At 36.2% G+C, this 21,537-nt stretch overlaps 1 protein-coding gene across 1 annotated transcript; it reads left to right on the top strand.

Moving 5' to 3' along the window:
* Window positions 1–7,224: 7,224 nt before the first annotated feature.
* LOC131899428 (chromobox protein homolog 3-like) lies at window positions 7,225–7,763 on the top strand. The gene has a single exon (XM_059250878.1). The coding sequence runs from the start codon at window positions 7,229–7,231 to the stop codon at window positions 7,748–7,750; it is 522 nt and encodes a 173-aa protein (XP_059106861.1). The 5' UTR covers window positions 7,225–7,228; the 3' UTR covers window positions 7,751–7,763.
* The last annotated feature ends 13,774 nt before the right edge of the window (window positions 7,764–21,537 follow it).

The raw sequence follows: 21,537 nt of genomic DNA, 5'->3' as shown, positions 1-21,537 counted from the left end.
AGGCGTGAAAACCAGGAACTAGGCTGATTAAGCTTTTAGGCTTTTAGCAGCAGTTCAGCTGAGATTCATTCTGGATGAGGATTCAGAGGCTTCCAGTCTGAGGAAATAGGATCAGCTGAGGAATTGGCAAGGTGAGGAGGCTGTGGCTTGTTTTGCTTCTCTGATCTTCCAGCATTCACCCCAATACCTAGCTTCAGGTTTGTTTTTATTAATAAGAACTTTTAAGATTCATGCTACACATCTTTGCATAGTTAAACAAATATTCTGCAACATCAAAGCATCAAACTCAGGTCATCAGGCTTGGCAGCCTACTAGCTATTTAATATATATTGTTTTTTATAAGCAATCCAAGTGTAATTATTTAAAAAATAAGCAAGTTAGGGGCTGGAGAAATGGCTCATGTTAAGAGTATTTGCTGCTCTTTAGGAGATTGAAGTTCAGTTCACAGCTCCCATGTGCTATGGCTCACAGCTGCCTATAACTCTGATGCTCTCTTATGGCTTCCATAGGCACCCTCATATACATGGTATATATACACACACATGCACACACACACACACACAGAGAGAGAGAGAGAGAGAGAGAGAGAGAGAGAGAGAGAGGAAAGTCATGTACAGATTATTAAAATAAATATTTTAAGCAAAATAAGTGAGCTAAATAGATGTAAATAAGATAACTATTTCAACATAAAAGATTCCTTTTTATTACCATAAGGCTTTAACATTCTTTTTTTTAATTTTTATTTTTTCTTATAACTTCTTCCTGAGTCATTTCCATCTTGATTCCTAATATGAGACATGCTGTTGTTCTCTTTCTGTATTCTCAATATGATAATGAGGTCATTGATTTAGAAAGGTGTTTTATGTGTTTATTCATGGTTCTGCCAGGAATTCATAACAACAAAAGACTCTCTAGGAGGCCCTGATGAAAGGACAAAGGAAACTTTAGTTCTGTGTCCTTGTACTGGATCAGACATGAAGCCAGTCTGATGCTGGGGACAGTGCCTCACAGGAGTATAGATTAAAGCTCCTGGGAACAGGACACTGCCTCCTGGGCTGTGGTTATTGTCCTAAGGAATCTGTCTGATGTTTCCCATGTTCTGTTTAACATTGTCTGACTTGCCTCTCTGCTAAACTTTGTCCTTTACCCCCAGCGAATAGTATATAAGATAGTATACTTCTTAATAAATTTGCTTAGCATAAGGCATCATCTTATGCAATATTTCTCATCTAACTACTGTTTTTATCTTTTTAACATTTTATAAAATCTTTATTGACAAATAATTCACATAGTACATAATTTGCCTGTTTGCACAATTTGATAGACTTTAGTCCAGCATCCTCATAGGCCCATTTCTTATCCCAGGTCCTCCCATTCAACCTTGTGATATTCAGGACCTGTACTCTTCTGGTTCAGACCAGTTCTGAAATTTTCAATTTTATGCTACAAAATATTAAGGTTACTTCATTGTTCAATTTTCAGCTTTATTGAGATATATTTGAAAAAAGGAATATATTCAAAGTAAAAATAATCAAAACTTTTAATATGCATCTTCCTATGTATATTTGATGACAATTAATGAAAAAAGAGGCTATGAATTTTTCTTCATTTTTTTATTTAATTTTTTTTCATTTTACATAGGAACCACATTTCCCCCTCTGTCCCATCAGCCCACTCCTCTCACCTTCCCCCATCCCACCTCCCATCCACTCCTTAGAGAGAGTGAAGCCTTTCATGGGGACTCACCAAGGTCTGCCTCATCAAGAAGAGGCAAGACTGCCGGGTGGTGGTGGCACACGTCTTTAATCGCCTTTAATCCCAGCACTCGGGAGACAGAGCCAGGCAGATCTCTGTGAGTTTGAGGCCAGCCTGTTCTATAGAGCGAGATCCAGGACAGGCACCAAAGCTACACAGTGAAACTCTGTCTAAATAAATAAATAAATAAATAAATAAATAAATAAATAGAGGCCAGACTAAGACCCTCCCTGCTGTAGCTGCATCAAGTTTGAGCAAGGTATCCCACCATAGGGAGTGGGTTCAAAAAGGGCTTTAACATTCTTATCATTAAGAAAAGGGAAAAAAAAAGAATGAGAAGTTAAGTCTAAGGGAAATTTGTAAACAATTTATCATATTTAGCCAAAAGAGTAAAAACCTAACAGAATAGAAATGAAATTTTACCTCCTTTACAGTCTCTCTAAAGATATTTGGGACAGTTAGTAAACATGTTCTGTGTCACACTGACAAACTGTACTTTGAAAAAGCATATACTTCTAAAAAAGCATGATTCACAGATTTGCCAATCTATAGATTGCTGGTATGACAAGACAGATGGTTCAGAATGATTTTATTCCCAGCATCCACTGGAAATTAAGGTCAGTGGGGGTTAAGAATTTAAATAAGATATGTAACTAAAGTTAACAGAGTGACTCAGTGGTTAAGAGTACTTTTTATACAACAGTGAAGAATTGAGTTTGGATCTTAGCACCTATATAACAATTCAGGTGTGGCCTTTCACATGTCTGTAACTTCATCACAAGGGGGCAAGGGGACAGAGACAGGAAGGTTTCTTGGTTTTGCTGGCTGCCAGCCTAGAAAAAAACAAAACAAAAAACAAGTACCAAGTTTAGAGAGAGATTCTACCTCAAATCAATAAGATGGGAGAGTGATAGTAGTTGACAACCAATGCCCTCCTCTGGTTTCTGTGAATGTACACACTACACATATGTGTGCAGACACACATACTAAGGAAGGTTTATTTTCATAAGGAAAAGCTATAAGATATGAGAATGTTAATTTGTTATTTTAAGAGAAGAAAGCATATTTTTTCTCCTAAAGTAGATAACTATTTCTTATATAAGAAAAATATAAGACAAAAACTGAGTGGATGAAAAACCTGTTAAAGTTTATAGAAGATGGCTCTTGTAAAAAATAATCTTATTTTTAATCAAGTTAACTAAAGATAAAGGGAATTGTAGGATTTTTTTCCTAAAAATTGAGCATTAACATCAAAAGTAAACTGACATAAAACTATAATTTGAGACTTAAACATAAGTATAACAAGCAATGAAATTGAAGCAGTAATGATGAGTCTCAACTGAAAAAAATCTGGGATCAGACAGATTTACTGTTGAATTTAGACATCTGAAGATGAGCCAACAATAATTTTCCTAAAATTATTCCACAAAATATAATATGATGGAACACTATCAAAGTTATTTTACAGTATTTATCTGATACCAAAACTGAATGAGGACATACACACAGGCAAAAAAAAAGTAAATTATAGACCAATTTCTCTGATTAACTTGGACCCAGAAATCTGAATGAAACATCTGCAAACTGGATTTAACAAAACATTAAAAAATCATATATCATATGCAAATTAGCTTCATTCTAGAGAATCAAATATGGTGCAACATACACAATAAATGTAATATAACACATAAACAAACCAAAAGACAAAAAATTTCCATGATCACCTTAATAGATGTAGAAGAAGCCTTTGACAAAGTTCAACGTTCTTTCACAATAAAAGTTCTGGAGAAACTAGGAATGGAAAAAAAAAATACCAGGACAAACCTAAAGTCAGCAATATAATAAAGGAAAACATTTCCTCTACAATCAGAGACAAAAAGGTTATTCACTCTCTTCTTCTATTGAATATAATCCTTGAAGTCTTAGCCAGAAAAGAAAGCAAAAGAAATAAATAAAATAATATAGACATGAAAGGAGGATGTCAAATTATCCTTATTTGCAGATGTTTAAAAACTTGTCAGAAGAGACCCAAAATATTCCACCACAAAACTCCAAGAACTGAAATTGCTACACAAAATTCAGTAGCTTTTCTATATACCAATAATGAATGTGCTGGGGAAAAAAAAGCAGGAAAATAATGCCATATTCAATACCATCATAAAATAACTAGGATTAAACCTAATAATATGAAAGACCTCTATGATAAAACTTTTAAAACACTGAAAGAATGCAGTTGAATAAGACACAGAGATGGGTAGACTCCCTATGATCACGGACTGTGATAATTTTGTAAAAATATCTATATGTCCAAAAGCAATGTCGAGATCCAATACAATTCCCTTCAAAATTCCACTGGCATTCTACACAGAAATAGAAACAACAGCAACAACAACCCTATTTCATATGGAAACACAAAAGACCATGAGTAGTCAGGGCAACGGTGATTTAAAAAAATATTCTGAGGTATAACTGTACCAATGAATTTAAAGAAGACACATACAAACACTTCATTGAACTCCAAGAGGATAACAATAATACTTGGATGATGGCCAAGAAAATACAAATATGTGGCTGAATGAAATGATGAAGATAATTCAGGATTTGAAAACTAAATTCAATAAAGGAAATGAAATACTGAAGGAAACAAAAGCCAAAATGAAGATGGAATTGAAATAACCCCAATATTCTAATTAGAAAAATCAGGAGAGAGCCTTACAAGTAGAATGAATCAAGCAGAAGATAGACTATCAGAACTCACAGATAAAGCAGAGTATCTAAACCAAATATGAAAAAATGAAAACACAGGAAAGGAACACACAGGAAATATGGGACAACACCAAAATACCAAATATTAGGCATAGATTAAGGAGAAGAATCCCAGATCAATGGCATAGATAAGATCTTTAATATGATCATAGAAGAAAACTTCCCCAAACTAAAGATGATACAGATAAAGATAGAGATGATAGATAGAGATAGAGATATATAGAGATGATATAGAGACAGAGACAGAAACAGATGCAGGAAGTATATAGAATCTGCAAATTGACAAGATCAAAAAAGAAACATCCTAAAACATAATATAATTAAAACACTAAGTATACATAATAAAGAAAAATATCAAAAGCTACAAGAGAGAAAATACAAATTACATATAAAGGAAAACCCATCAGAATAACACCTGATTTCTTGATAGGTACTCTGAAGGCCAGAAGAGCCTGGAGTAATATATCCTAAGTTCTAATAGACTATGACTGTACCCAGCAAAACTATTTGCCATAGTTGAAGAAGAAAGAGAAACTTCCCATGATACAAGCAGCCTAAAATATCATATACAATAACAACAAAATCACTAAGCAAAATACTGGAAGCAATACTTTGAACTGAAGAGAGAAATAAGCACAGCCATAAGACTCTCAAAAAAATAAACTAAGTTATAATTTAATGAAATACAAACCAGAAAAAAAATGACTGCAATCTACACACACCTTTCAAAATTAACTCTAAATATTAATGGCCTCAATAGTAAAAAGACACAGGCTAACTAAATGGATTAAGAAACAAAATCCATTGATCCATTATCTACAAGAAACACATCTTAGCTTTAAAGATAGGCACCACCTTAAAGAATAGAAAAAAGTGAAAGAATAGAAAAAAGTATTCCAAGCAAATGGAAACAAGAAGTGAGCAGGCATTGCCAACCTAATATATGACAAAATAGACTTGAAACTAAAACTAATCACAAGAGACCAAAGAAGGGCATTTTATTCTAATCAAGGGATCAATTAATCAGGATAATATCACAATACTAAAACTTTTGGTTCATCCAGTTTCATAAAAGCATACTAATGAAATTAAAGACACAGATTAACACAAATCCAGTAATTTTAGAAGGTTTCAACACCCACCCCACTGTCTCCAATAGATAGGTCATTTAAACAATAAATAAATAAATATGGAATCCTGAGAATTAAATGGCATCTTACATTAAATGTATGGATCAGATACTTACATTCTACTCATTAGCATGTGGAAGCTTCTCTAAAATAGACCACAACCAGGAACATAAAAAAACCTTAAAAAATACAGAAAAACTGAAACAATCCCATGCATCCTATCGAGCCATTATGCAATAAAATTTAAAATCAAAAGCAAACAAAATTTTAGTAAGTGTATATACTCATGGAAATTAAACAACTTATTACTGAATGATGAATGGGTCAAAGAAGAAATCAAGAAAAAAATGAAAAAGTATTCCTGAAAGTAAACAAAAAGAAAAATACAACAAAAACTCTGGAATCCCAGGATTTTTCTTTTGTGATACCAACAAGTTCACAAATCACGATATAGAGACTTAATATTAGTTATGAACGCTCAGCCTTTTCTTAGCTATTATTTTAATTTGTTTCTTTTTATCTATGTTTTGCCTCAGGGTTTTTACCTTTCTTTATATCTTACTTTCCTGCTGTCTCTATGTTTGGATGGCTGGTAGATGCTTGGTTGGCCCCAGGTGTATCCCTTTCTTTCTCCCTCGTTCTCTCCTCCTTCTTTTCTCTCAAGTGTAGATTTCTCCTACTTATTCTTTCTGCCCACCAGCCCTTCCTATCCTCTCTCCACCTAGCTATGGGCCATTCAGCTCTTTATTAGACCAACCAGGTGCCTTAGGCAGGCAAGGTGAAACAAATGCAATACTTCTTTACATAATTAAACACACATCCTTACATCATTAAACAAATGCAGCACAAACAAATGTAACATACCTTTATACAGTTAAAGTGATATTCTACAAAATAAACAAATGTAACACATCTTTGCCTAGTTAGAATTATTTTAATATTAATTCCATATCACTCTGGGACACATTAAAAGCAGTTCTAAGAGGGAAGTTTATAACTGTCTTACATTAAAAGATCTGAAAAAGTACAAATAACTTAATGATGCAACTCAATAATTTAGAAAAACAAGAACAAACCAAACCCAAACCCAGTAGACAACAAATAATAAAAATCAAAGCAGAAATTAAAGAGATAGCATCAAATAAAACAATACAATGACTCAATGAATCTGAGAGCTGGTTCTTTGAGAAGATAAACAAGATTGACAGACCCTTAGCCCAAATAACCAAAAGAAAGCAAGAGATTACTCAAATGAACACAATCAGAAATGAACATGGAAACATCCCAACTTCTTTTCAATATAGTCCTGGAAGCATTCATTGGAGCAAGAAAGACAAGAGAAGAAAATTAAAGGGATACAAGTAGGAAAATAAGAACTCAAATCATCCCTATTTGTAGATGATATGATATTATACAAAAGAGATACCCGCCCCTCCCCTCGGATGTGGCTGAGCTGAGGCTCGCAGCTGGAGACTCTGCAGGACCCGCGCGGCCCGGAGCATTGGAGTGGTGAATTCTTCAAGTCTTCGATTTAAAAAAAAAAAAAGCCCTCCCTATAGTAAAACTCATTGCAAAAAATGGGAAAGAAACAGAATGGAAAGAGTAAAAAAGTTGAAGAGGCAGAACCTGAAGAATTTGTGGTAGAAAAAGTACTGGACCGGCATGTAGTGATTGGGAAGGTGGAGTATTTCCTCAAGTGGAAAGGGTTCACAGATGCTGATAATACTTGGGAACCAGAAGAAAACTTAGATTGTCCAGAATTAATTGAAGCATTTCTTAATTCTCAAAAAGCTGGTAAAGAAAAAGATGGTACAAAAAGGAAATCTTTATCTGACAGTGAATCTGATGATAGCAAATCGAAGAAGAAAAGAGATGCTGCTGACAAATCAAGGGGTTTTGCCAGAGGTCTTGATCCTGAACGAATAATCGGTGCCACAGACAGCAGTGGAGAATTAATGTTTCTCATGAAATGGAAGGACTCAGATGAGGCAGACTTGGTGCTGGCAAAGGAGGCAAATATGAAGTGTCCTCAGATTGTCATCGCCTTTTATGAGGAGAGGCTGACTTGGCATTCTTGTCCAGAAGATGAGGCGCAATAATTGTTTGCATTTATATATAATATATATATAAAATATATATATTATATATATATATATAATATATATAAAATCTGGATCTTTGGTTTTGAATTACTAGTGTGGAAAAATAGCGTTCTAATGAAAATCGAGTTTGATATGCTGGTTTTGAAGTATTGACAGTAGTTGGGATATTTTTGGTTTTTGTTCTGCATCAAAAGGCACTGATTCCTTTGAGCAAATGAAAGCTTTCTGTAGTTGCTTCTTTAACAATAGAATATTTGATACCATGTTGTATTTCCTCGGCTTTGAAGAACAGCTTTTCTTAAACACTGAGGAGATTTTACAGTCATTACTCAATCAGAACTTATTTTTAACTGGGACACAGAAGGACCATTCTGGGTTTTTTTGTTTGTATTTGTGTGTATGCATAAAACACTTGCGTAACTGTTTTTCATTTTGTCTTGTTTTTTAATGCTCAAAAACTGTAGATGAAAACATGTGTTGATGAGATTCCATCATTGTGAACATTTTCCTAAAACCATAACCTTTCAGATTAAGTAGATGATTCTGTAATTTATTGGATAGTTTTACAGCAACCACATCCGAATTTATGTATTATCACATAAATACAGTAGTTTATTTACAAAAGTTTGTCCTTACAAACTCCCCCTTCAGAAAATGGAATTAGACAAAGTAGTAGTATGATTTAATAACAAGACTTAAGCTGGGTGTGGTAGTGCATGCCTTTAATCCCAGCATGAAGGCAGACGGACCTCTGATTTAGACTAGATCAGCCAGGGCTACACGGGGAGAATCCCTGTTTCTAAAAAACCAAACAAAAAGACTTAAATGGGCATGTAAATGTTCCTCTAGTGAACCATTCCTTTATAGAAAGTTGAAATCTACTAAAAGGTTATGATTTGTGGAATATCTGTTTGCTGTGGAAATGGGATCATGGTTAGAGATGATGTTGGCAAATTCAGACCCGCTGACATAAATGAACAAAATCTGGTAATATAAATTAATGACTTGCATGCTTTTTCTATACCCTGACTCATTCCTTACTGGTAGGATCAATCTTTTCAGTATTTGGGTTCTGGTTCAATGAGCCAGAAAAGTAACTTTGTAGTATCAGAATGTCATCCAACTGTATATTTACTTTATTGTAAATAATGGTGAACAGTGGTCAATAAATAGTTTTATATTCCTTTAAAAAAAAGAGATACCCAAAATTCCACCATGAGACTTTTAGAAATGATTACTACTTTTAGCAAAGTGGCAGAGCATAAAATCAAGTTACAAATATATTCCAACAACAAACACACTTAGAGGTCACAGACACTCCCATTTACAATAGCATCAAAACTAATAAAATACCTTGGAATAAACCTACTCGAGGAGATGAAAAATATCCACAATGCAAACTTCAACTTGCTGGAGAAAAGGGTTGAAAAAAAAAACAACACTAGAAAATAGAAAGACACTTCATGTTCATGGATCAATAAAATTAATATTGTGGCCGGGCGGTGGTGGCGCACGCCTTTAATCCCAGCACTTGGGAGGCAGAGCCAGGCGGATCTCTGTGAGTTCGAGGCCAGCCTGGACTACCAAGTGAGTTCCAGGAAAGGCGCAAAGCTACACAGAGAAACCCTGTCTCGAAAAACCAAAAAAAAAAAAAAAAAAAAGGAAAAAAAAATTAATATTGTGAAAAATGACTACTTACCAAAAACAATTTACAGAGTCAACTCCAATCAAAATACCTATAACTTTCTTATTTCTCCTCCAAAGCAGTGTTTCTCTGTGGAACAGTTCTAGCTTTCCTGGAACTCACTCTGTAGACGAGGCTGGCCTTGAACTTACAGAGATCGGCCAGCCTCTGTCTTCCAAGTGCTAGGATTAAAAGTATGCACCACCACTGCCCAGAGTCCTACAACATTCTTAGAGAAATATTTTAAAAATCCTAAATTTCATATGGAACCAAAAAAGACCCCAGAAAGCCAAAACAATCTTTAGCAAAAAGAAGGCTACTGGTGGGATGGCTATTTCAGACTTCAAAATATATTATACAGTTATAGTAATAAAAATAACATGGTACTGGCAAAAACAACAAACATGTAGATCCATAAAATAAAATAGAATGCCCAAACATGAGTCCTCATAACTACAGCCATCTGATATTTGACAAAGTGGCAAAGCAAAACAAAACAAAATTACACTGGAGAAAAGGCAGCATATTCAACAAATGGTGCTGGAAAAACTGATGTCCACACAGAAAAGAGTAAAATAAGACTCATATCTATCACCCTGCCCCAAAATTAGATCCAGGTGGATCAAAGACCTCAATGTGAAAAGTAAAACACTAAAAATGATAGAAAAAAACCATAGGTAATGGCGTGCAAGATATAGGTATAGAAAAGGACTTTTTGAACAGGACTCCATTTTACCCCTAATTGGTTGTCTAATGCAAAGTAGTCAGTCCTGAAACCATATACAAACAAACAACAGAAACAGGCTCATCAGGCTGTATTTACATGTTTGTGCATAGATACATACATACACACACACACACACACACACACACACACACACACACACATATATATATATATGTAACAATAATAATCAAAGAAGAAAGACTAGCAACTTGGGAGTGGGGGCCATGAGAGGGGATGGAGGCAGAGTGCTGGGAAAGGCTAGAAGGAGGAAAGGGAAGGTGGGAAGTGATGTAATTCTATTTTTAAAAATGTATATAAAAGTATATTATTCTTAGTAGTTCAAATAAAAAAATATGGAGCGGACTATTTGAGAAGAGGAAGGGAACTAATATGAGGGGTGAAGGGAAACAGGTAAGGAAAATAGGATGTGAATACAGTCAAAGTATATAATAAATCTGAACAAATATAAAGCCAATCACTTTAATAAAGATTTTAAAGAACTATTATTGTTCACAATGACTTGTAATTCTATTTTCATAACTGTTTAAAACCTTTTATTTTTGAATAAAATTTCTAAAATAAAATTCTAACAATTATTTTAATGTCCTGAAAAAAACTATGAAATTCTTCAGATAGGTCTTTGGAACATCTCAAAAAGACATTTCTCTTTATATGAAAAGATGTATTAAACTAATTGGTTTATATATCATATGGAATCACTGCCAAGTGATAAGATATGATAAACCTTCTTTGAGTTATATTGGGATAGATATATCACTAATATGTGCTTCAGAAATGGTATGACAGTCACAGAAATACAATAATCATGGTGTAAGACTATAAAACTATCAACCATATTTCTAGTAATTAACTTAAAATGTTGCATGCAATGGAAATAACCAAATTTGTCTATGAATTGCATTACTATGGTAGGAATTCTCACCAGCACTTTAACTATGACCATTTTATTTGTCACATATAGTGCTTAATTGCTTACCCTAGTACTTTCTTGACTATAATGCTATTCTGTTTAATCTTCAAGAAGGTTCTTGAAAGAACAGAAAACTACAGGTTTTTATTCACTTTTAGAACTTATCTTGGTATAGAATAAATCCCAGAACTCTAATAAAGAAACTGACTCACTCATAAAACTTGAACTTGAATTATCTCATCATAACAAATTATCTAAATACAAAAAAATTAATTTGGTAGAACTTCATTCTAAATCAGACAGTATAGAAATTGTTAAGATAAATGAGTTTCATAAGATTTATCCAATTCAAATTACCTACAATATCTTTCTTAAAAATGTATCTTCTCTCTCTCTCTCTCTCTCTCTCTCTCTCTCTCTCTCTCTCTCTCTCTCTCTCTCTCACACACACACACACACACACACACACACACACACACACACACACACACACATGTGTACAAAGAGGATAGAAGAGAGCACAAGATCCCCTGGAGCTGGAGTTACAAGCTACTACCAGCCACCCAACAAGAGTGCTTGGAAATGAACTCTAGTCCTCTGCAAGAACAAGTGTTCTTCATTTCTGAGCCATATTCCCAGCCCTACTACTTATTTATTAAACAGTAGGTGGTGTGAACTTGAATTAGAGAAACAAATTTGGCATTTGAGAAGATGTAAATCTAGAGTTAAGTGTAGACCCATGGAGAGTCTGGATGACCACATTAGCTTTCTTGAGTCCTTAAAGCTTCCATAATTTTTAAACCTCTGCACCCCATGACCCATGATGGGAGAGATACAATTATCCAAATTCTGAAAATAATTGGTGGCATAACTGTTCTAAAATTAATAAATAGTTGATCAGCAATATTTTGTCAGTTTCATATTTTCTAATGTGACACAAAAGAGAAAAGCTTTAATGCTAATACAAGCCATGTGTGACCCACAAGCTAGAGCTAAAGAGACCATACTAAGTTCTTTTTGCCATTCACACTGCAGCAAAACATCAGAGTCTCAACTCTTAGATCTACAGCTCTCAAAAGGACCTTTTTAGAAGAACTCTTTAATATTCCCAGAACTCTTCATTTTTTTAGAAACCTCAAGGTAAAGCTCACTAGGGAATTTTTCCCCAACATGCAAATATTCTTTGACATAGGAGGTTTTCCAAAGGCCATAGATCAAGACTTCTGTGCTATCATGAAAGCCTTATCCTTTTTCCTGCTGTCCTCTTCCCTTTATATAAAGTAAAATCCATGGGACTACACTATAGTTGGCTTTAAAAAGCTGTTTTAGTGGAGGAATATAAGAGAGCAATTGTTGGCTTTGTGGTCTAGTACCCCTAAATAAGGACTCTTTTTGCATTAATGCCTATGCATGTTATCATTGAGAATTACCTGAAATCATAAGGAAGGAGCACAAAGCTACCCTTGGTATTTTAAACATCTCAATCTTAGGTGCTTTCATATACTCATTGGAAATGGTACCATGAACTGTATAATTAGTCACCTACTTGCTGCCCAAGTATAGAAACCCTATACATTCTATACCTATAAAACACAGATTGAATTTACAGACACCATATACTCAAGACCCAGAAACTACACATGTGAATATGAGTAATTGCGGCAATGATGTCACAGGATTCAATTCAGTAAGGTCTTCTTCATTAAATTTGATTATAACCATTGTGTCCTGCTCTAAAAGGACCACTAAGTGTGCTGAGAATATACCTGTTGGCAGAGTGGGCTTTTTAAACCATGCATAAGGCCCTAAGTTCAATCTCCATCACACACAAAAAGGGGACCACTAAAGAAAGTTTCACATTGTCATGTTCAAGAGCTATGCAGACTAATGAATGGACAAATTTAACTGACTCTTGTTCAAAAACCACTAGGTGGCCCTCATTTTCCAGCCTTCAATAGCCTATGTTGCCTCTGGAAAATTTACTTGTGCTGTTCTGCCTCTTCCCTCATTTAGACTGTTCTGTTCACTCCCACTTTCCAAATAGTTTTTCCTGAAAGAGCCCTTAACAGTTTCCATATTCATAAACCAAACCAATCAGTGATTGAAATTGGTGTCTACCCTAAAATATTGAAGAAGTGTAGTCAGAAGGTTTCTCCAGTCCTGCCTGGCCCCATAGTCCCACAGCCACTCAGACCCAAGTAAACATATAGAGGCTTCTATTACTTACAAACTGTATGGCCTATGGCAGGCTTCTTGCTAGCTAGCTCTTATATCTTAACCCATTTCTATTTGTCTATAAGTTGCCACATGGCAGTGGCTTACTGGTACTTTCACATCTTGCTTCTCCTGGCAGTGCTAGTGTCTCTCTCCAGACTCTGCCTTTCTCTTTCCTATCTCTCTCTTTGGATTTCTGCCTGCCTCTAAGCTTTCTTGCCATAGGCCAAATCAGCTTTATTTATTATCAAATGGGAACTACACATATTCACAGCATACAGAAAGACATCCCCCAGCTGTTTCTGTCATAACTCACATTTGTTGGAAGTCACTTGTTTGCACTTCCTGTTTAACTAGGTAATATTATTTATTTCCTTCTCATGTCTCTGAGGGAGTTGAAGATTAGATAGTTAAAGTTTTCCTTGTTAACAAATTCAGAAAAGAAACTCACTAAAGAGGTATAAAGTGTATAAGTTTGAAAGACATCAAAAGATAGTTTTGGGTTGGTAATGCAAATTAGATAGAAGGTAAATTAGATACAAGCCTTTGGATTCACAAAAATAGGATAGATAATGGAGTATTTTCTCTGGATTTGTCAAATGCAAATGGACTAGACATTGTTGATGTATTTATTGCCTGTATATATTGTATATAGTTATTGTACTTACTGTATATAGTTTTTCTTATAATAGTTATAATATTTTTATTTTAGAAAAAAGGGGGAGATGTGGTGATATTTTATTGTGCACTCCAATAGAGCTTATCTTGGGATCAGAGGAAAAAGCCAGCCACTATATTAAACATAGAGGTCAGACAGTGGCAGCACACACCTTTAATCCCAGCATTCGGGAGGCAGAGACTCATCTGGATCTCTGTGAGTTCAAGACCACACTGGGAACAGAGCCAGGAGTGGTGGCACACGCCTTTAATCCTAGCACTAGTTAACCATAGAGGTCTGAAGGTCTGTACAGACAGACAGAAAATGATAGAGCTGGGCAGAAAGAGGAAGTGATGCAGATGGGCAGAGAGAAGAAGTAAGATAGCAGGGCACAGAAAGTTATACAGGCGTGAGTATACAGGAAGTAGCAGGAAATAGCTTTGTCTGGAGGCTGAGGAGTTGGTAAGGTGAGGTTGGCTGTGGCTTGTTCTATTCCTCTGATCTCTCAGTTTTCACCCCAATATCTGGCTCTGGGTATTTTTTTTTAATAAGACTGTTTAGCAATTCGTCTTACAAAGAAGGGCAGGGAAGATGGCTAAATGGGTAAAAAATTTGTCATGAAAGCAATAACTAAGTTCAAGTCCCTAGCACTAAGTAAAAGCCAGTGTTGGTGTTAACTAGCTTGCCTAGCCAAAATGTCAAGTTTCAAGTTCAGTGAAAGATCCTTCTCTGCCTCAAGTAAATAAGGCAGATAGTAATAGGACACTTGGCACCCTGCTTTGGTCTCCACATGCATGGGTGCATGCACTCACACACAAACACATAGACACATGCGTACACATCACACACACAAACAAAATACAATGGTGGGAAAGAGTTGGTTTATCCCAAGGAAGGTTCAGGAAAGGTTCCTGGGGGCTCGCTCTTGGAATATTTTGTATTTTATAGCCAAATCAGACTTTTAAGCATATTGGAGAAGTGAAGCCATTCTATAAAGAGTGGATGTGAACAATTCTTGTTCAACAACAACAAAAATATTGAATAAAGTACCACATGGCTTTAGATCTTCCCTTGCCTATGTTAGGGGCTTATGTATGCTACTAAACAGAACTAAAGTTATCTCCTCATTTACCACTATAAATAAGGTTTATGTAAAAAGATATTTAATTTTGCTGTCTGTCTAACACAACCAACAAATAAATACATAGAAGAAATTTCTTAAGGTGAAGGGAACATATGGTGTGTGTGTGTGTGTGTGTGTGTGTGTGCGCGCGTGTGCGTGTGCGTGTGCGTGTGCGTGTGCGTGTGCGTGTGTGTGTGTGTGTGTGTGTGTGTGTGAGAGAGAGAGAGAGAGAGAGAGAGAGAGAGAGAGAGAGAGGACAAGGGTACCTATTTCCAACATTTTCCAATTTTTGTGTTCCTTCCTATGAGTCTTCAGATATGACTTGTTACCACAGCTTTGTGCCAACAGAAATGGCTACTTCTTTAAGTCAGGCCACAACACAGTGAACTATGATCCTTAATTGCCACCATGACCTGAACAAAAACCATAAATAGCTACACTTAAATACTGCTAATCTATTTTATTATCTGAACTTTGAATTATTATATTAATTTTGGTGAGTTCATTTCATGGAAACTCTTGTTAAGGAGCTTGTTTTAGTTTCTTAATATATCCTCATGTGAGCCTGCCTGCTACAGGGTCTCTCCTCAGAAGTTTCAAACAACCATGTCACAATCATCCTTTGTACATTAAGTGATCTCATCACAGAATAACAAAAAATATGAAGAACATGTAAGGAATCATCAAATTAATTTGACGTTGTGACTTTCAGATTCCATACTGAGACCAAACAAGTCATTATGATGGTGACAGAAAGAATTGTTGGTGTCTAGGATTTTGATTAATTCTTAAGATTGAGAAACTGACCCAAAGGATAAATGTGTTAAATTTAGTTAAATTTGGCCTAAGATTGTTTATATATGTAGCAAACTCTAATCTAACAATATGTAAACATACTGCAACCTATTTTAATATACAAAAGTTCTCTTTAATCCAGTCTTTCTTTCAAATTTCAGTCAGCTGCTGTCCAAAAACATTACATTTAAAATTTTAGGAATGAGCATTTTTAAAGTTTTAAATAATTAATAATTTAATTTGTCATATCATTTTAATTGTTCTATTTTACCAATATATTTGATTATTATTAATTATCAGTTTTATTGGATTGAGAGGTGCTTGGAGGTTAGGAAAGGCTAGAGGATTCTCTGGGTTCATCTGTGAAAGTTCTGACCTAACCAATGGCTTCAAGGATTCAAAATTTGAAGACAATATTTAATTGGAAGGTCAAGAAACTATGTAAAATGGTGCCTAGTTGGAGGAAGTAGGTCACTGAGGGTGTCACTTTGAAGGGTACATCTTGGCCCCCGTCTGGTCTCTCTCTTTCTCTCCTTCCTGGACATTTATGGACATTATGAGGCAAGTGGCCTCTGCCATATGCTCTCATTTCCATAATACTCTGCTTTGTTTCACGTCCAAAACACTGGACCCAACCAACCATGGGCTGAAACCTTTAAAACCTTTAGAAAAAATAAATCTTTCCTTCTTTTGACTCTTTCCCTTAGGTTGCTGTTAATGACAAGTGTGACAACATGTATAGTTTTGAAAAAAAAATACATAGGAACTATATACATGGTATCCGTCATCCGCTGGGGATCTTGGAACACATCCCTTAAAGAAAAGGAAGACAATTGTAGTAATTTCATTCTTGTCATACCAGCTGGGGTTCAGATAGCTACAGGCTGTAAACTGCTCAGACAATGTCTAAACAACATAAACCGCAAGCTGTAACCAAACATGCTAATTTTGTACATCACTCTCATGTTCTATTTACAAATAACTGATTGACCATGTGGTGGGGGTAGAGCTCTCTATATCTTTCCTGATACTGAGAGCTGCCATATTCATGAATTGTTCTTCAATCAAATAAACAGTCCTAAATTTATTTAACTCTTTTATTTTAACCATTTTAAGGACCATTTTGACTAATACAAATGCAAATCAGCATATACAGCTTGAACTTTTTAAGAACTCTTAAGGTAGGGCAAAGGACATGGTCAATAAGACAAAACAACAGCCTACAGAATAGGAAAAGATCTTCACCAACCCCACATCTGACAGAGGGCTGATCTCCAAAATATATAAATAACTCAAGAAACTAGACACCAAAATCCAATCTAATAATCCAATTCAAAAGTGGGCTACAGAGCTAAACAAAGAATTCTCAACCAAAGAATCTCAGATGGATGAGAGACATATGAGGAATTGCTCAACATCCTTAGTCATCAGGGAAATGCAAATCAAAACAACTCCAAGATACCATCTTACACCTGTCAGAATGGCTAAGATAAAAAACACTGAAGACAGCTTATGTTGGAGAGGATGTGAAGCAGGGGGAACACTCCTCCACTGTTGGTGGAAGTGCAAACTTGTACAGCCACTTTGAAAATCAGTATGGTGGTTTCTCAGAAAATTGGGAATCAATCTTCCTCAAGACCCAGCTATACCACTCTTGGGCATATACCTGTAGATGTAACCAACTGTCTTATTAAATAAGAAACACAGAACCAATGCAAAGAAGAAAGCCAAGTGATCAGAACTAGGAGCCTTACCAGCCTGCTGCAGCTAGCCTCTTCAGCCAGGAGACCTCTCCGAAGAAGAGCTACTTCCTGTGTGTTTGTCTTTATATAGTCTTTCTGTTCTGCCTTCTCATTGGTTGTAAACCCAAATACATGACTGCCTCATTACTGCCTTTCTGTAGAGACTTCCAGGTCTTCTATGGTATTGAGATTAAAGGCGTGTGTCTCCAATGCTGGCTGTATCCCTGAACACACAGAGATCTACCTAGCTCTGCCTACCAAGTGCTGAGATTAAAGGTGTGTGCCACCACCACCATGCTCTTGCTATGGCTCTAATAGCTCTGACCCCCAGGCAACTTTATTTATTAACATACAATTAAAATCACATTTCAGTACAAATAAAATACCACCACATATACCCAAGGAATGCTTAATCACACCACAAGGACACATGTTCGACTATGTTCATAGTAGCATTATTCATAATAGCCAGAACCTGGAAACAACCTAGATGACCCTCAACTGAAGAACAGATAAAGAAAATGTGGTACATATACACAATGGAGTACTACTCAACAGAGAAAAACATGACATCATGAAATTTGCAGGCAAATGGATGGAACTAGAAAAGATCATCCTGAGTGAGGTAATCCAGACTCAGAAGGACAAACATGGTATGTACTCACTCATAAGTGGATACTAGATGTAAAGCAAAGGATAACCAGACTGCAACCCACAGCTCCAGGAAGGCTAGCTAGAAGGGAGGACCCTAGGAAGGACAAATGGATCACCCAGCGAAGGAAAAATAGATGAGATCTACATAAGCAAACTGGGGGTTAGGGGGGTAATGGAGGGCAAGGGGTGGGAGATGAGAACATAGGGGAACAGGAGCTTTGAGGTGGAACAGGGACAGAGTGGGAAAGCAAGGAAAGAGACACTATGATAAATGAAGACATCATGGGAATAGGGAGAAACAGAGGGCTAGGGAAGTTCCCAGGAATCCACAAGGATTACCCTGCCTTAGACTGCTGGCAATAATCGAGAGGGTGCCTGAGCTGGCCTACTCTGGTGATCAGATGGCTGAATACCCTAACTGTCATCATAGAACCCTCCTCTAGTGACTGATGGAAGCAGATGCAAAGATCTATGGCCAGGCACCAGGCTGAGCTCCAGGAGTCCAATCGATGAGAGGGAGGAGGGATTCTATGAGCAAGGGCCATCAAGATTATGATGGGAAAATGTACAGAGACGGCCAGTCAAACTAGTGGAAACACATGAACTGTGGACCAATATCTGAAGAGCCCATCCATGGTACTGGACTAGACCCTTTGGATAGGCAAGACAGTTGTTTAGCTTGAACTGTTCAGGGGGTTCCCAGGCAGGAAGTGGGATCAAGACCCATCCTTGGTGCATGAGCAGGAATTTTGGAGCCCAATGCCTATGGTGAGACACTTTGCACAGCCTTGGTGCAGGGAGGAGGAGCTTGGACCTGCCTTAACTGAATGTATTAGGCTTTGCTGACTCCCCATGGGAGACTTTGCCTTGGAGGAGGTGGGAACTGGGGGTAGGTTAAGAGGGAAGGCTGAGGGGTAGGAGGAGGGAGGACAGGGGAATGTGTGGTGGGTATGTAAAATGAATAGAAAAATCTCTTAATAATAATAAAAAAAAGATGAGCCGGGCAGTGGTGGCGCACGCCTTTAATCCCAGCACTCGGGAGGCAGAGCCAGGTGGATCTCTGTGAGTTCGAGGCCAGCCTGGTCTACAAAGTGAGATCCAGGACAGGCACCAAAGCTATACAGAGAAACCCTGTCTCAAAAAACCAAAAAAAAAAGACAATTGAAATTTCAATAAAATGCTAATAAAACTAAGATGTTAAAACAGAATACAGAAATAATATTAGTCACAAATAATGATCCCCATATATCATTCACTACAGTAGTGCATACAAGACATGATGGTAATTTTGCCTAGATCAAGAGTTGACAATTTTTTAAAATCTTTTTTTTAACATTTGTTTATTCATTTTATGTAGGAGTGCTCTATCTGCGTGTACACCTTTATGCCAGAAGAAAGCATCAGATCCCACTATAGATGGTTGTGAGCCACCATGAGGTTGCTGGGAATTGAACTCAGGACCTCTGGAAGAGCAACCAGTGGTCTTAACCACTGAGCCATCTCTCCAGCCCCCAAGGCAAATTAGAATCCATAGATCCAATCTTGCTTCCTGGTTCTGTAAATAAACTTTTATTAGAAAACCTCCACACAATTCACTTATGTATTTTCTGTGACCTGTGGCTACTGCTACTTTATAAATTAGAATTTAGTTACAGACAGATTGTATATGTCTCAAAAATAGCTGAAAATATTTACTATATGATTTTACAGATAAATAGTTCTAACCCCTGGCTTGGACTATAAGCAGTGAAGGGAAGAATAAACGAATGTGCATATTATATCTTGAAAGTTGAATTCAAACAAGCTTAGTATGGTCTAGGAACAGAAGAACACAATTGTGGGAATATTTTCTATTTAATATCCTACATATTATTCCTAGGTTGTTTGTTTGGACTTTGGTCTTTTGTTTTAGACAGGTTCTCATCATGTAGAAGTGACTAATCTCAAACTCATAATGTTCCTAACTGGGTCTTCTTAGTGCTGAGATTACAAGTATGTGAAATCATGCCCAGCTGTTCCTAGGTTTTAATCCATCCATATATTCACTCATTCCTAAAATATGCTCTGTGTCATACACTATGTTAGTTGTTTTACACACACACACACACAAACACACACACACACACACACTCAAAGAAGTCAACTTCTTGCCTTTTCTTGGGAGACTTTATAATCAATTTCCTCTTATCTTTACTGATCTCATTCACTATTATCATGTTCCTTCATATCACTAGACATTAGATCATGCTTCCCTTCTATCTGGAATATTTTTCTTTTTCCTATTTTCCTGATCATCACTGATTTGTTCTTTAAGCATAAAATTATAAGGGCATGAACTATGTCCTGGTTTTGATCATCATTTGTATTCAGAGATCAGTGCAAAGGCTGACATATAATAAGACTCAATATTTGTTGCATGAATGAACACCAGCCAGATTAAATCTAGATTTTTATTTTATTTAACTATTCTTCTTAGCATTAATTCACATTTTGGGTATAATCTTTCATGTGTATATTTAGTGGTCTTAGGCAATTCTTAGACAAATATTAATTGAAGAATACATCTTATGCTTGAAAATCAGGTTTGAAAAATAAAAACGTTCTCTTGTATTTGAAAAATAGAAAATTTCAAAATGCTGCTTGTTCACTGCAAGGTAGAGATATACAGAAAGAGAAATTATAATCCAGAATAATTGGTAAATGAGGCATATGGACTCAATGGAAAAGGAAAATATACATTTATATAGAAATTATAGTGCAGGAATCACAGAGGAATATCTAAATTGAGTTAAAAAAAAGATTATCTAGGTCCATCCATTTGTCTGCAAACCTCATGATGTCATTGTTTTTCTCTGCTGAGTAGTATTCCATTGTGTATATGTACCACATTTTGTTTATCCATTCTTCAGTTGAAGGGCATCTAGGTTGTTTCCATGTTCTGGCTATTACAAACAACGCTGATATGAACATAGCTGAACAAGTGCTCTTGTGGTGTGGTTGAGCATTCCTTGGGTATATGCCCAAGAGTGGTATAGCTGGATCTTGGGGGAGATGGATTCCCAATTTTCTAAGAAATCGCCATATTGATTTCCAAAGTGGTTGAAAAAATCATCCTGAGTGATGTATCCCAGACTCAGAAAGACAAACATGGTATGTACTCACTCATAACAGGATACTAGATGTGGAACAAGGATGACTGGACTGCTACTCACATCACCAGGCAGGCTACCTGGAAAACAGGACCCCAAGAAAGACA

The sequence above is a fragment of the Peromyscus eremicus genome, chromosome X, assembly GCF_949786415.1.
Source record: "Peromyscus eremicus chromosome X, PerEre_H2_v1, whole genome shotgun sequence".
In the NCBI taxonomy this organism is placed as follows: Eukaryota; Metazoa; Chordata; class Mammalia; order Rodentia; family Cricetidae; genus Peromyscus; species Peromyscus eremicus.
The sequence above is the reverse complement of the archived record's forward strand: the minus strand, read 5'-3'. Positions and strand labels throughout refer to the sequence as shown.

What these genes read in the sequence shown, in the direction of transcription:
- LOC131899428 (XM_059250878.1), top strand. Translation starts at nt 7,229, where the DNA reads ATGGGAAAGAAACAGAATGGAAAGAGTAAAAAAGTTGAAGAGGCAGAA.